This window comes from Haliaeetus leucocephalus, unplaced genomic scaffold (assembly GCF_000737465.1).
Source record: "Haliaeetus leucocephalus isolate CR32 unplaced genomic scaffold, Haliaeetus_leucocephalus-4.0 Scaffold152, whole genome shotgun sequence".
Classification (NCBI taxonomy): domain Eukaryota; kingdom Metazoa; phylum Chordata; class Aves; order Accipitriformes; family Accipitridae; genus Haliaeetus; species Haliaeetus leucocephalus.
Window position 1 is genome coordinate 545,025 of NW_010972588.1, and position 15,229 is coordinate 560,253.

Sequence of the window (15,229 nt, forward strand, 5' to 3'; positions counted from 1 at the left end):
CATAGAGAGGTCCCGATTCTTTCTTTTCCAACAAACCAATTATTTTTTACTATATGGTTTGATAAAGATTGTTTAGAATAAAGTCTTGCACAGATTGAAAGTACTTGTGTTTTCAACTACTGCTTTTCTTCACTTTGAGTTTAAGTCTTTGTCCAAATGTTGCTTGATGCCATTATAAGCCCAAATTACGAGGCATGTCATTCACAGTTTTCTATAACTTCTAAAAAATGAAGAAACTGAGCAGGTCCATGTTTAATAAATATGTTAAAAGTTGTATGGGTCTGTTCTGTGCACAGAAAACATGTTCAATCCATTTAGAATAGAGGATACCCTTAACCGCAAATCTTCATGTTTATGGTTAAAGAGCAAGAATGAACATTTCTTTAGGAAACAGAAAACAAGTAAAAAAAAATTAAGGTTTTTCTAGCCAATTCAAAATTTGGTTGTTTCTAGGAACCAGGAGTGACCATGTATGAAATAGGTCTCTTTTGTTTGTGATAGTGGATAAGGAACCCAAATGTGTTGTTTTTCCTTTGATTACTCAACTGCAAAATGGGGACTTCACATTTCTACCTCACAGGCGTGCTAAGTTGTGATGATACATCTTCCAAGTATGCACTACTATTAAAATCCTAGGTCTGATCCTATTATTTCCTCCAGATAGTTATTTGTCAATATATGTAAACTTCTCCAGTCATTTTCTGCCACATGAGGCAGTTTAGGTGGCTGGGTGTCTTGACTTCGATTCTGTGTGAGCTTTTAAAAAATAACAATGAAATTAAAACAAGTAAAAAAACCCTGCTCACAAAAGCATTTAAAATGTCTCTCTGTTATGTGGTAGCCCTGGACAAAAATGTGAGAGAGAATAACTGAAAGAAGATATTTCTTTGGTACTTTCACAAAATATTTGTGTTCTGTGGAGGTCTGAAAAGACCTCATGTTCCACAACTGGCTGTCTTCCCATCCTGAGATGAATAAGTGATAGCAATTGCTGTTTTTTTTTTCGCTGTTGAAAGGTTCATATGTTCTGACTCTGTTCTGGCATTTTTTTCTTGCACAGTGGATCTACTCTTATGGTGCAGCAACAGGTGCTGGAGCATTTGCCATTGTTATAATGGTAGCAAAGTAATTTACCAAGATCCTGTGCTCAAAACTTTGTAGAACATCTGCTTTTTGTGCTTGGTTCCGTGCACAATGGTTTCAGAACTTTTTTGACTTAAGAAATATTTTCCTGTTTAAAAAAAAAGGATTATTTCCACCCCCCTGCCCCGGGAGTTATTTCAAAAGCAACAGGGAGTTCTTTGTCTTATCTCTAGTTACTAAAGGTCATGAAATTTCATCCAACGCTTGAAAATCCCCAGGCAACAAGTCATTGTGCACTAGGCATGGAACAAGAGGGGTCAGGGCATATCACCTTATGGCACAAATAAGTAGGTAAGAAATGACTTGACTGTCTTAGCATCGATGTATGCATGTGCTGCAAAGAAAGGAAGATGTCTCCCAGGCAGTGTAACTATCTCTGCTGAGGGGAAGGACATACAGTTCCACCTTGGTCCCAAATCTGGCAGGAAGTATGACTAAGTATGACACCAGTAGATGGGCAAAATGTGCTACCCAGGGATCAATGAGCATTTTCAATTCTCTGTGTCTGAGTCCTGGTACTCTCCAGCCCCTGACCCCAGTCCCAGTGGGACCCTGAGAGGAAGGTTAAAAATACTTCAAGCTACATCTGGCTAGGAGGAGGGCAGTAGCCCTCTGGGTGATTAACTAAAGCTCTGGAATGTGAGATTTTGTTGTAATCTTTATCTTAATGTGTAACTGCAAGTGTAATGGGAAAGCTGAGGGCAGTCCTGTTCTCCCCGAGGCCTGGAAAGATGGTGACTGTGGCAACTTAACAGAGCCACAGATCCTATGGTTTCCAACGATTTCTAAGTACTAACTGCAGTCCGAATGGGAAACAAGTATTGAAGAAGGTTTGTCACTTGTTGAAAACTGCTGCTCCATAGGAACTCAGGTTTTGGATAGTAAGAAAGGGGATGGAGTTGGCCAGGGCAGCGCTTTTCCCCTTTTTAAAGATGTGGGACTCAGACCTGGCTTTCTCACAGCATTTTCGGTAAACTCCCATCCTTCCATGCATGCTTACCACAGCCATGACCTGACCCCGTAAGGAGGCTGCCTGCTTGCAGGCAGCTAACCACAGCAGACCTAACTGAGGATTCTTGCCACAGGCTCACCTCAGAGCAGGCTTCCCTTTGATTTCTGATTTGTCTGCCTCATCTCAGTTGGAAACTGCCCGCAAGCCGCCCTCTTAACGTGTGCAACGCTCTTGCAGGCCAATCTGCCCCTGCTGCAGCGGGAGCTGCTGCACTGTGCAAGGCTAGCCAAGCAGAACCCAGCCCAGTACCTCGCCCAGCACGAACAGCTGCTTCTGGATGCCAGCACCACCTCACCTGTTGACTCCTCAGAGCTGCTTCTCGATGTGAACGAAAACGGGAAGAGGCGAACTCCAGACAGGTGAGCGCCGCCGCGCCGTTCTCGCCCCGCTCAGAAGTGTCCCGCGGTCGGATGTGCCGAGCGCCACTAGCGATGGGGGGAGCGGGTGGGTGGCGGGGGGCCTGGGGGAACTGCGATGGTGTTCCCTGGGTGCGGGTCCTGCCTTCATTACGGCCGGGCAACGGCTAGGTTACCTTTGTGTATGTGTGTGTAGAATCATAGAACAGTTTGGGTTGGAAGGGACCTTTAAAGGTCATCGAGTCCAACCCCCCTGCAATGAGCTGGGACATCTTCAACCACATCAGGTTGCTCAGAGCCCCATCCAGCCTGACCTTGAATGTTTCCAGGGATGGGGCATCTACCACCTCTCTGGGCATCCTGTTCCAGTGTCTCACCACCCTCATCGTAAAAAAATGTCTTCCTTATATCTGGTAGTCTAAATCTAACCTCTTTCAGTTTAAAACCATCGCCCCTTGTCCTATCACAACAGGCCCTGCTTATGCATGTGTACATACACATACATAAATGTATATATAGCTACATATACATGTACAGAGGTATCTCTGTGCATGTAAATATAATCTGTGCACACACTGATTCAGGCAGCAAAATCACGCGAGGATACACTGTGGTCATATCCACATAGAAGTAATACTCGCCAGCCAGTACCCTGCTATTTGGTGCATAGTATCTCTGTGCAGCATAAAGTGATGAGCAGCACATCACTCCAGCTCCATATGCAAGTCCTTTGTATTTGAGGTTTTGTTGGACTAAACAGTAAATATGTGGAAATACAAGGCAAGCTCCAGAGTGCAATCAGGGCTTTGACTCCTTCTGCTGTGCCATGTTTCCATATCCGTATAGCCAACGTGCATAAGGATATTTCTTCCAAACAGGAGAAATGTTCACTGAAATCGGTTTTGTTGCTGAGCTGAGAAAGAGTCCACGCAGAAACAGGGCAAGTGACTGTGTGTGTGTGAAGTACAGTAGCTTTAGGGATATGGAACAGTTTTTCTTATTTGAATAAAGTTCTTTTTCTAGTGTTAGAAGACAATGACTCCTGTGGTTATTTATTTTTAACTGTCTTCCCATGATAGTGTTAGAAATTTGGCTAGCATATACATTTTACCTTTGGGAGGCCCACATGCTGGCTTTTTGCTAGTTTTGTTTGCCATGGATTTTACAGTGTGGAAAAATTTTGTAATGCTGCTCTGCCAAATGCCACTAACTGCACGCCCAAAGCATGGCAAGTGTCCTAGTTATCTTTTAAATGAAAAAGGTGAAGATTTGCAAAGCCAAGAAGGCTTGCAAGTTTGTACAGGTGACATTTTTGTGTAGGGACAGGCCAAGATAGCACAAAACCAAAGAGAAAACAAAGTCTGAAAGCTCATAGTAAAATTTTAAGCTTCTCATAGCCAGAAGTGAGCAGTAAAAATTAAAGTAACATAGCCATTAGATAGACGACAATGTGAAAGTATTTGAAATTAGCTTGCTTTAGATTGTGTTTCAGGGAAATCACTATGGACCAGCAAGAAAATAAAGATACCAGCAGAGAAGCTCTTTTCTGTGTACCCTGTTTTCACCATTTTTCCCTGACAACTAGACCAAACTGAAACACCCATCGGTGTTAACACAAACCTGCTAACTGCATCCAAGAAAGATGGTTAATTTTCAAACATTTTCCGTGTAGTCTCTTCCTCTGTGCAAAGAGATAAAATTTCCAAAGCTGAAATTTAGCTCCCTGGGGCAGTTCTGCTGCATATCCTCTCAGTCTTTGCAGAGTAGTGTACCAAAACGTCTAGTAAAAAGGCCTCTTAAAATCTTGTGCATCTTGTGAATAACTTAAATATCAGCATGCTGTAGTCCAGTGTCAGTAGCAGACACGGTGTTTTTCTACAAGTAGGTAGACACACATTAAATTATCTCATAAGCCTGTGAGATCTTGCTTGACAGAGAATACAGAGGAGAAGAGGGATGTGCCTTCCTGACAGCCCTAGCTCACTTTCTTTTCTCTTAATAGAGAGCAGTGTTACTTGCTTCTCCCATAAGGCCACAAAGGAAAAATGGGCAATAAAATATTTCCTTTGTTTTTCTTCCTTAGCATTCTGGAATAATACTCCCACTCTTTGAGACCCAGTTTGACAGTGTTGAATTTCGGTTATTTTGTAATAAGTATGGTCTCACCTATGGTACCTTCATTCCTGGTTCCATGGGAGAGGATGGGTGGTGCAGGCAGGTAAAGACTGATACAAGAACTTAGTAATGAAAAGACCCTGTATTAGTCTTATAGCAAAAAGGACGTAGGAGTAGCCCATAAGGAGACTGGCAGATCAGAAGAATATTGGATTTTAAAGTCAGCCTTCATCTTTTAATTAAAACTGAGGCATAGACCTAGAAAGGTTTAAGTCTGATTTATGGATTTTGTTCTGAGAGTTTTGTTGTAGTTAAAACACATAGGTGCTTTTGAAACTCGGAAGTCTCTGCTCATGAGCAAGTGCCTTTGGCTTCACAGCTGAAGTCCCTCTTAGGCTCCGTCCAGCTCGGGGAGTCTTCAGTTCCTCTCCAGGTAGTGATGCAGCTTTTGGGGTGAGGGATAGACAGTGTCACTGCCAGCGTTGTGGGTAAGACCCTGCGTTTGAATTCCCAGGGTCCAGGGAGGGGCTGTGAAGCGGGGTGTCCCACTGGCCTGCACGCTCCAAGGTGCCAAAGCTATGAACTGGCAGCCTCTGTCGACTGCTGCTTGAAATTGGGCTCCTTAGTTCTTGGGAAGTGGCATTTCCGAAAAACCCATCCTTTCTTTTTTGACCCTGAGATTCTTTGCTGTCATGAAAGACCTGGAAAGAGACTGCCCAGCTCACCCATTGGAATGGTGCCTTGAGCTTAAAAAATAAGTTCTTTTTTGCAGTATCAAACAATGCTGTCACTGATTAGTCACACCTTCTTCTCCATCGACTATGATTAAAGCTATGCAGAAAAAAATTAAACACATACGGTAGTTTTGGCTGAACCAAGTTCAGTGGAGTTGTCTCGTGCACTTAGGAACATTTGAGCTACAGATTTAAAACAAAGAACAAGATCCTGTTGGAAAGATTCTTAAATTTACTGAGTGGGAGTTTGCATACCTTTTAATTTGGATAACGTAAGTAAATCAACCATGAAAAACTGTCCTCAGAGTCAGGGCATGCCTAGACTGAGTGAGTATTGAAACCAAATACTTTTCTGGCTTTATACTCATTATGCTATTAATTATTTTAATTGTTTATGGAGGAGCAGGAGGAAACATCTGGAAATATACCTACCTTTTTTTTAGATATCTAAGTAGTTTTCAAACATACTAATAAAAATACAGCAGAAGGTATGAGGCATCCTTTAAGAGGAGGGTTTGCTGTGACTCTGTTGACAGAACATGGGGGGAAAAAAAAAGACTAAAAGGCAACATCTTTCCAGGGGAACTAAATGCAGTTGGAATAATTTTGTTCAGAGATATGTCTCTCACTAAAGTAAATTGTGGTATCCTTTTCACTTCCCAAGGGATATGATACATACATGGCATTGTATATAATTTGTATGTTTTAAATATATATATATGTGTATATATATATCATATATATGTCTCATATACAGGGGTGTGTGTGTATGATACATACACGTATATATAAAAAATATATGTGAACAAATTCTTCCATATTTACATTTTTCTTTTGGGCATGAGTAACTGCATACCCTTCATTCCAATAGAGGTAAAATACAGTAAGGGATTAGGCAAAGGAAGTGGAACATGTGTGTTGCACATAACCACATTCACCTCGTGATTTTTTGTTAAAGAAAATCCACATACAGTAATTTTTTCTGCTTACAATTTCAGAACCTTTTTTGCATATGCATTTTCCAATTCTGGTTATTTATCTGCATATCCAAGTCTACTGTATGTGAGGTTTTATAGAGCAATCTGACAGCAGAGCTTCGTGTTTTACTGAATGTTTTCTTGGTGCATATGGTCTGACACGGATGAGCAGCCACGGTGAGATTTTGGAGTCTATTAAACTAGCTCATTAAAAAGATCAATCTGTTTCTGTAATAACACTGGGAACCATCAGTCACTGCAAGAGAGAAAAACTGACACCTGAGGAGACAACACATTTTGGTAATTTGTTCATGACATGTCATGAACAAAGTGTTCACTATATTTTGTTTACAACTTTTGGAGTTTATGTTCTACTGTAGTAAAGCAAAGGAATCTGGACCAATATGAGTTTTTATTTTGGTGAATGAATGCTTAGTTATAAATAACATGATTTTAAATACGTTAACCACAAAGGACTTTTTGGTAATCAGTCATCCTTTGAGCTTGCTGGGAAGTGCTTTATGGCACATGAGTGTGTCATATATTGACTCTACATTTATGACAACTGCCTACAAAGTAGATACAGAATAGCAAAAAAATCTGTAAGAATAGCTCTAATTTTGAGAAGAAAACAAAAGTGGCCATGATTGTTTTGTGACTTTAGAACGTGCTGCTGTGCTGCTATATCCTTGGCACCCCTGACAAGGAATTCATGTCAAAGGTACCTGTGCACAGAGACCGACTTTGATAATTCTGTTAGGTAAATATTATTATTTGAAGAAGCTCCTCCACATCCCAGTAAGGTGAAGGATGCTCACAGGTCTTACAGCTATGTTCCTTCTAAGCCATGTGTAATTATGAGGCATTTTAAAAGAATTTTCTTAATATGAACTGTTAGCAAGGTAATATTCATCTTTTCTGTAACACAGTATTATAAACAAAATAAGTATTTTATTCCAGCAGAGCATTATCACTTGTTTCGTCATCAAGAATTTATTGATGGAAGTCCAGTTTAAATCAAAGCATCTTGCACAAATAGCAGATGAACAGCAGCTTTGCTTCCTTCTTCCAAGCTGACTTCAGTGTTCTTTGAAACTGTTGTAATACTCTTGATCAGGTGAAACTCAATTTTCCAGCCAAGGCAGTTTTGCATGGTCAGATTTCCTACCCAGGAAATGATCCATAAACTGCAATAATTTAAAACTGAAATGATAACTTACAAACAACATAAAGTCTGTTAAATGAGTACAGACTAATGACTAGTATCTATTCTGCTGTCTTTAATCTGAGTAAATCATGGCTCCAAGTAAAATGACCCCTTGCATGTTTATAGCTGAAGGACTCCATCTTTATCATATTGCCAGTTTTCCAAACGACAGTGTCGATTTATGGGCGTGTCAAGAAAAATGTGACCAACAGGAGCAAGAAAAAGAAAAAACCAAGAAAACGTGTCAGTTAGGCTTCCTATGCATTCAGTGTTATTTCCTCTCTACAGCTTGTTGTTGCTTTGGAAAATCAGATGGATCAGATGAACATCAAATGAAATCAGATGAAAATTGTGGCAGTTTTGGATTTGGAGCTAGTTCTTATATGGGTCTGCCAATTACTGTGAAGCAGGAGTGCCTCCTCAGGCACCTGGGGAAATGCTGCTGTCCCAAGGGGGTGAGACCTAGAAGAATGAGTAGGACTGAGATCAGAAGCAGAATAGCAGGTTTGGTTCGGGGCATCTGAATTATGTCACTCTGCAGTACTTTGTCTTTTATCACTGCATTCAGTACATTCAGATATAGTAAATTTGCCAGCGATTCCTGTTCTGATGAGACTTTGTGGAAGTTGTTACCTTTATATATTTTATATGGTCAGAAACACAAAATCAGTTTATGTACAGTCTCATGCTGGCATTCTGCTAGGTTGTTTATTCGGTCAGTGCGGAAAATAAAACAACAAATTGTAGAATTAAGGTTTTAACACCCAGAAAAGACCTGACAGCTGTTACCCAGCATAATAGCAAAAATAGGAATTTAATTTCAGTAAATGTATTTTCAATGGTAATTTTAATTTATATGTTAGTTAAACTCAGGGTTCTAGAAGAAAATGGATATGCTGGTGTGTTGTCTAAGCTAATGCAGTGCATTCCAGTTCAGGTAATTAAGTACAAAGCATTCCTAAAAAACCACAGAAGTACCTGTACAGTAAGGCACAAATATGTACATTTGTATGAAAATATATGCTTTTAATGTCTAATTAGTGTGCAGAAGAGGAAAACTGGATTCCTACTTGTCACAGTTTTCTGGTTTGCTTTTCCTGCACTTAATGATCAAAAAAAGTCAAATGTGTTTATTTAATTATTTACAATTTCTCATTTCCCCCCCATCTTAGTTAGAGATCCTTCTAGCTTTAATATTAAAGAACTTTGGCAAATGAATAGCTTGGCTTGTACATGCAGGAAAAGTCAATTTTTTGCTTGCATAGTATTTTTACAATTGAAAGACCTGGACACTGAGTTTGAGTACATATGTGCAAAGAAAATACACACCAGCAACTAAATACAAAGCTTGTCTTGGAGAGCTGTCAAAAGCATCACTACCCATTGGGAGTTATTGCAAGCAGTACCATAATGCCAAAAGTCATTAAAAATATATGATGGCCCTCAGGTTTTCCTGATTAGGAGTTTTCACAGCCATTCTGCGTTTGTTTTGGAACAAGGTACGTACTCCGCTTTAACAAAGTATGTCTGCCCAAAATCAGAACAGCTGTCCTGCTGTATTGGTGAAAGATTCTCCCCTCTTTGCCAAGTTAAGGTATAATAAAATATATATACCTGCAGCTTCTCTGGCATTAGTGATTGTGGTGAGGTCTCTGGAAAATCTCTTTACTCCTGTAAACAGTACAACCCATAGTTTAATTTCCTGCTGGTAATTGCAAGATCTTACTTTGATCCTCTCTCCCAGTGGATATTGGCAAAGATTTGGTTTCATCCTTCCTCTCATTGACATTAAAGGAGAACCTATTGAGGGGCAACAATTAATACGTTGAGTGTTTCTCCACAGACAGTCCCTCAAGGTTGGTTGGTTTGTGGGGCAGGGTTTGTGGAAGGGCAGTTGGTTTTAACAGCAGGCAAACAAGAAAGTTAGATCAAATTTACCTTCCTGTCAAAGTGAAAAAAAATTGTGTTATTACTAGGAAGATACATTACACCACCCGTAAATCACGGAGGAGAAAGTTCTCTTTAAAAAAGGCTGGAATATATCAGCTGTTTAACAAAGGGTTTTGGAGGGAGGGATGCAATCTCAACAGTAACCTTTCTGTTCAAAGCTAATATTTTGTGGGTTTTGTTTATTCCAGTGGTAACACCTTCCCCCCCCAGTGAAACAAAGCTTCCCTAAAAGGAGTTGTGAACCTGTTGAAGTAACTCTGACGTTTCTTTTTTATTTTAATGGAAAATGAGTTCAGTGTGAGTTCCGGGTTCTCAGGAAGAGGTGCAAAGTAGAGACTTCTTTGGAAACAGCTGATTATGAATTGAATTAATGAGTGTCTGTAAGGTAAAAACCTGCCCTTCTCCCTGATACCTCTTCAAAGTTGCCTGAGCATAAAACCCCTGCCCAAGAGTAATGGAGTGGGAAATCTTGAACATTATTGAGGACTTGAGTCTAACCACATCTTCCTGTAAAATTAATGACAGTCACAGGACCTTCGACTGAAATAGCCCAGATGGTACAAAAATGTTTGAAGGAAGCATTTCTCATCATCTAGCATCAGTCTTGTCCGAAGTCTCAGTATGACACTGATCTTGATGTGAGCTCGTCCTGACATATATATAGCCAAGCTTCAGCACACTGACACGCACTGCCTTAAGACTGTATGCTATCCTCTTGAAGAAACCACATCTCTTTAACTGCAAATTTCCCCTAATCACTGTATGCTATAATACTACTGAAAGTAGGAATTTATCAGTCTCTAGCTTCATGTATCCGTTAATTGTTTCAGCTCTGCAATTACACCTGTATCCATCCCATCAGCCGGTGATTTCGGCAAAGGCTGCTCGTTCTCCAGCCCAACTCTTTTAAGCTGCTCCATCAGAAGGCTCACCCTGCTAGTATTTCTCAAGTTACAGGGACAGTTAGACAAGGTGAATGTGTCCTTTGTATATCTTGAATCAGCAGTGTTATGAAATGTTCTGCAACACCAGACACTTGGAGCAAAGTGAAAGAACAAGCTTTAGTTCCTGAAGCTGCACATGTAGGTGGGGGTGCGTGTTCCTAAGCAGCTCTGCTCACTAAGTGAGTTAAAGTTCCTTTGCTTTGTTTTTCAGAACCAAAGAAAATGGCTTTGACAGAGAGCCTTTGCACTCAGAGCATCCAAGCAAGCGGCCCTGCACTATTAGCCCAGGCCAGCGGTACAGTCCAAATAATGGCTTATCTTATCAGCCCAATGGTCTGCCTCATCCCACCCCACCTCCACCTCAGCATTATCGTTTGGATGATATGGCCATTGCCCACCACTACAGGGACTCATACAGACACCCCAATCACAGGGACCTCAGGGACAGAAACAGACCTATGGGTAAGGCATGTTGATTTTCTGCATTGTTTTTTTTTTTAGGTTTCTCTTTTCCTTGTAATTGTATTCTGTATTGTGAACGGGGGGGGGGTTCTGCTTAAATATACCTGCCATTCAGATGTAGCCTTTATAACTGTTTGTCCATCTAGCTGCTTCTAATGGCCTTATTTCAGATTCATATTTGTAAAAGTGGATTGAATTGTGTCTTTACTACACTCTAAAGCAAGAGAGTCAGAAGGAGGAGGAACCCGTGCTTTCACAGCTGCGTAGATGACATGGACACTCAGGTGTCTGGCGGGCAAGGATAGGTAGAGCCTTTTATTTTTCTTCTAATGCCACATTTGTGAGGATAACAACATCCATATAGCTTAATTTCAGCTTAGACTAGAGGAAAGCTATTAGTCTTTGGAGAAGCGTTTTCGTGTGTGACATCCCAAGGGTGCGGTGCAGCATGGGGATGTCTGCAGAGGGTGCAAACAGCAGAAGCACCAGCCACACCTCGCACACCACATTTTGGTTTAATGGGGTGTCTGATGCTCTTGGATTTGCCTGGCTTGCTTCACATCTGCATTTACTATTCTACCTTGTTTTAAACAAATCTTCAATAAAAGAGGAACATTTACAAATATTCAGCATCTGTATAGAGGAGGCTAAACAGAGCAAGTGTCAGTTCCTCTTGAGTGTTGATAATAAATACTGGCTTGGTTGTATCATGTTGTCAGCTGCTCTGATATATGTGCTACATTTTAACCACATGTTGTTTAAACATCTGTGAAGGGATGAACCCTTAATGATGCTCTGTTGACATCGTAGTAATTACTGCATTTAGTGAAATAACATTGAGTTTATACTAATATTTTTTCAACTCTCTGAAGTACAGCTAGTATTCGATACACTGAGTTACCAAATAATTGTCTTGCTGACTTCTTCAAGTAGTGCAAACGAAAAAATATACATTGTATTATATGTTATATAATTGTATATAGTCAGAAAGGGTTATGTCCATTTTTGAGAGATCATCTTGCAATCTACAGAACTTGCAGAATTGAAGACATTAAATTGAGTAAAACAGTAGCATCTTGTGTGGGGAAAAGTGCTAAAGAGAACTTAGAGCAAAGTTTTTAAGCAGCCTTTAATTTTGTGGTGGCATTCCTGATACTAGACCAGGTAATGTATGATGATATATTTGTCTGATAGGCTCTTTTTTCTCCCCTTCCCCACCACCAGAGGATTCCCAACATTGTAAAGATGATTTGCTCCTTTTTGGCAGGGTTGCATGGCACACGTCAAGAAGAAATGATTGATCACAGGCTAACAGACAGAGAATGGGCAGAAGAGTGGAAACACCTTGACCATGTAAGGGCTAAATGTACTCTTACGTATATAATTGTCTGAAAGGAGCCCTTCTAAGATAGGAATTTCAAATTTTTCTTTTAAAACAAATCTGAATCCCAGGACAAGTTTAGAAAGCGTTGGTGATTAAATCAGAGGGCTTAACATTCCCTGTTAGGTAGCTCATACCAGGCTTTGCTGTTAAGTGCCTCTTGCAGTATCCTAATTATTACAGGCTGCCAAAAGAGGAATGGACTTGATTCTATAAACTCTGGATCTGGGACACATTGGATTTGTTCTTTGAATTTATTAGCTCTTACAACATTTGTAGGCATCAGCTCTGGACCAGATCTCCTGGTCTCTGTGGTGCCATGTGATACTAGTGGTGGGACTACACTGTTCAGTCTTTTCCTCCTTGTCTTCGCTGTATCCCCCAGAAATCTGTAACTGTACAGTTTAGGATCACCAGTTAAACAGGAAGGGATTGTCATTCTTAAAAGAAGACTAGAATTTTTCAGCTGTATTTGAAAATACAGGGAGAGACTCCTTCATTATTAAAACCCAGGCACTCAGCACATTAATGCTTTCTTTTCTTTTTTTCTGTCAGTTTATGAATAAAATGCTCTTTTTTGTTTCTCTTCTCCATCCACCACTGTGAATAGCTGTTAAACTGTATAATGGACATGGTGGAAAAAACTAGGCGATCTCTCACTGTACTACGGCGATGTCAAGAAGCAGACCGTGAGGAGCTTAATTACTGGATACGGCGGTACAGTGATGCAGAAGATTTAAAAAAAGGCGGTAACAGCAGCAGTAGTCATTCCAGACAGCAGAGTCCAGTGAATCCAGATCCAGTTACATTAGGTACAGTATCCTCATTAAAAATTGTTTACCAGTCCTCTTTCAGCTCAGCCAAATGCTAGATGAAGTTTGTATTTGCTCTTCTGATTCTTCTTCCATGATAGCGATGAAATATTCCTCTCTTCTGACTACTGAATTAACTATAACTCTTATGCCCTAATAGTCATGTTTACATGTGGAATAGTTTGGGGTTTTGGGTGATGCTTGGTGATTTGCTTTCCATTCAGCAACGTCTGAGAGTGGTGGGACGGGCGGATAGACTGTCATGTAGGGATGGCAGAGCAGTGAGATATGCACTGACTCTCCGTCCCTTGCGTCTCCCTCCCTTGCCTGCTTGATTAAGGAAATCTGTAGGTGCTTCTGGATTGTTAGCACTGTGAAAACAAGGGCTTTCACCTTCTCAAATCCAATGACTTAACTTGGAAATTGTCTTTCTAAGGAAATGAAGGGAGATACAAAGATAGGGCCACTACTTAGCTGTACTTGGTTTCCGTATAAGAAAGAAGCAACATCTGGGATGCCCACAGCCATGCACACATGATCCTCCTAGGTCCGCGTCCACTGCTGCAGCTCACACAGGTGTGTGTGCGCTAGTTTGGGTACTGCTTGCTGGGTAGTTACACGGAGCCACTCAGAGCGCAGCTCAAGCTGCAAAGCCCACTTACAAGGAGCAGACCAAGCAGTTGGACTTCCACCTCCTGCAGACCGTCACAGTCACAGTCGCATGATACCTCGCACAACTACTCCAAGAAGACTCTGCTATATAAAGCCAAGCTTTTATTTTGTGGGCTTTCTGTAATTTATTAGTATGTTGGCCTGCTTCTACCCCATCCCCTCACTTTTATGGCAGATGTGGTAAAGAAGCAGATCTTGGTGATGCCTTTTTATTGTTCTCTACTCTTTTGAAGAGAACAGCAAACTATGATTGCTTGTCTAATATTTATATTTAAAAAAATAAATTGTCTAGATCAAATGCCATCTACTCAGTCATCATAAACTGTGGTCACTAGTAGAACTGCATGTGTGTGTTACTTTGCAACTATATTTTATTTAAAGTTGTGTTTTCCTTTTGCCCGTAAGAATAACTTATTAAATCTAAAACTTAATTAATTGCAAATAGAAAAACAGAAAAACATATCTAATGCCTTCTCCATCTTCTTCTTGGTAGATGTCTAGACTTACCACTGTAGTATTTAGTGCCTCTTGATAACAAACAACCTTTTTTGTGTGTGTGTCAAATGATCTGGGCCAATAGCTCTATAGATTAGCTTCAGTCGGTGAAAGGAAGGGTTATGGAAATGCTGTTCCCAACTTCACTAATAAGTCTAGTCCTTAGAGGAGCCCTTCTCAGAAAGAAGCATTCAGGTAATGGCTTGTACAAATAGTGTTAAGTGTAATGTAAAGAAAGACTTATAAACATGGCATCTGAAACGTTGATCACATCTGCAGCTTCGGGAAGAACACTTGTGAGGAAGCCCCTAGATCAAAGGCAGTGGCACCCTTCTCTAGTAAAGCTAAGATGCAAAAAGAGCCAGGCCATGGTGCTTGTAAGTATAGTTAGTAGGTAAAAAAAACCAAAAGGAAACTGAGTTTTTGTAAGTTCCCCAAAGAAACTGGAACTTGACATTCATCAAAACTTTCTAGATAATAGTACAATCCATGAAAAATAGTCACAACAAGAGCAACAGAAGATAAAATGAAGATCAAACATACAATTAGATCCCTATATTATCATTTTGTTTGTGTATTTGTCAAGGTGAATTCTTGGGAACGGCAAAGTCTGCTTGCTTAAAAAGACACTTAGACATTATATGGCATAGGCTTTGACATTGGACACACCAGTCACCTCTGCAGTACTATGGGTAGAACTGAACTGGTTGGAGTGAGTCCATTTCAATTTTAACACGTCCATTTTGGTTATTTGTCTTTAAAAACTACTTCCGAGACTCATGGACATGAAACTTGGATCACTTCAGTGATGTAGCATCCACGTCAATCTTAAATATTGATAAGAAGTGCTTTTATGTCTCATTAAGGCAGAAAATATTTACTTCAGAGTCTATAGAAAGGTAATCCTTATGTTTCCTCAAATCTTGTAGTAATCTAGTTAACAAAATGAAAACTCCTAACATTCAGAGG

At 40.3% G+C, this 15,229-nt stretch overlaps 1 protein-coding gene across 5 annotated transcripts in view; it reads left to right on the forward strand.

The window, feature by feature from the left end:
* RUNX1T1 (runt-related transcription factor 1; translocated to, 1 (cyclin D-related)) overlaps positions 1–15,229 on the forward strand; it is a 114,374-nt gene that overhangs the window by 75,748 nt on the left and 23,397 nt on the right. For all 5 annotated transcript variants that reach the window (XM_010561993.1, XM_010561995.1, XM_010561994.1 and 2 more), the window contains 4 exons: positions 2,333–2,514; positions 10,650–10,900; positions 12,168–12,253; positions 12,892–13,093. In XM_010561993.1, coding sequence (XP_010560295.1) covers positions 2,333–2,514; positions 10,650–10,900; positions 12,168–12,253; positions 12,892–13,093 — 721 coding nt within the window. The remainder of the gene's footprint in view (positions 1–2,332; positions 2,515–10,649; positions 10,901–12,167; positions 12,254–12,891; positions 13,094–15,229) is intronic.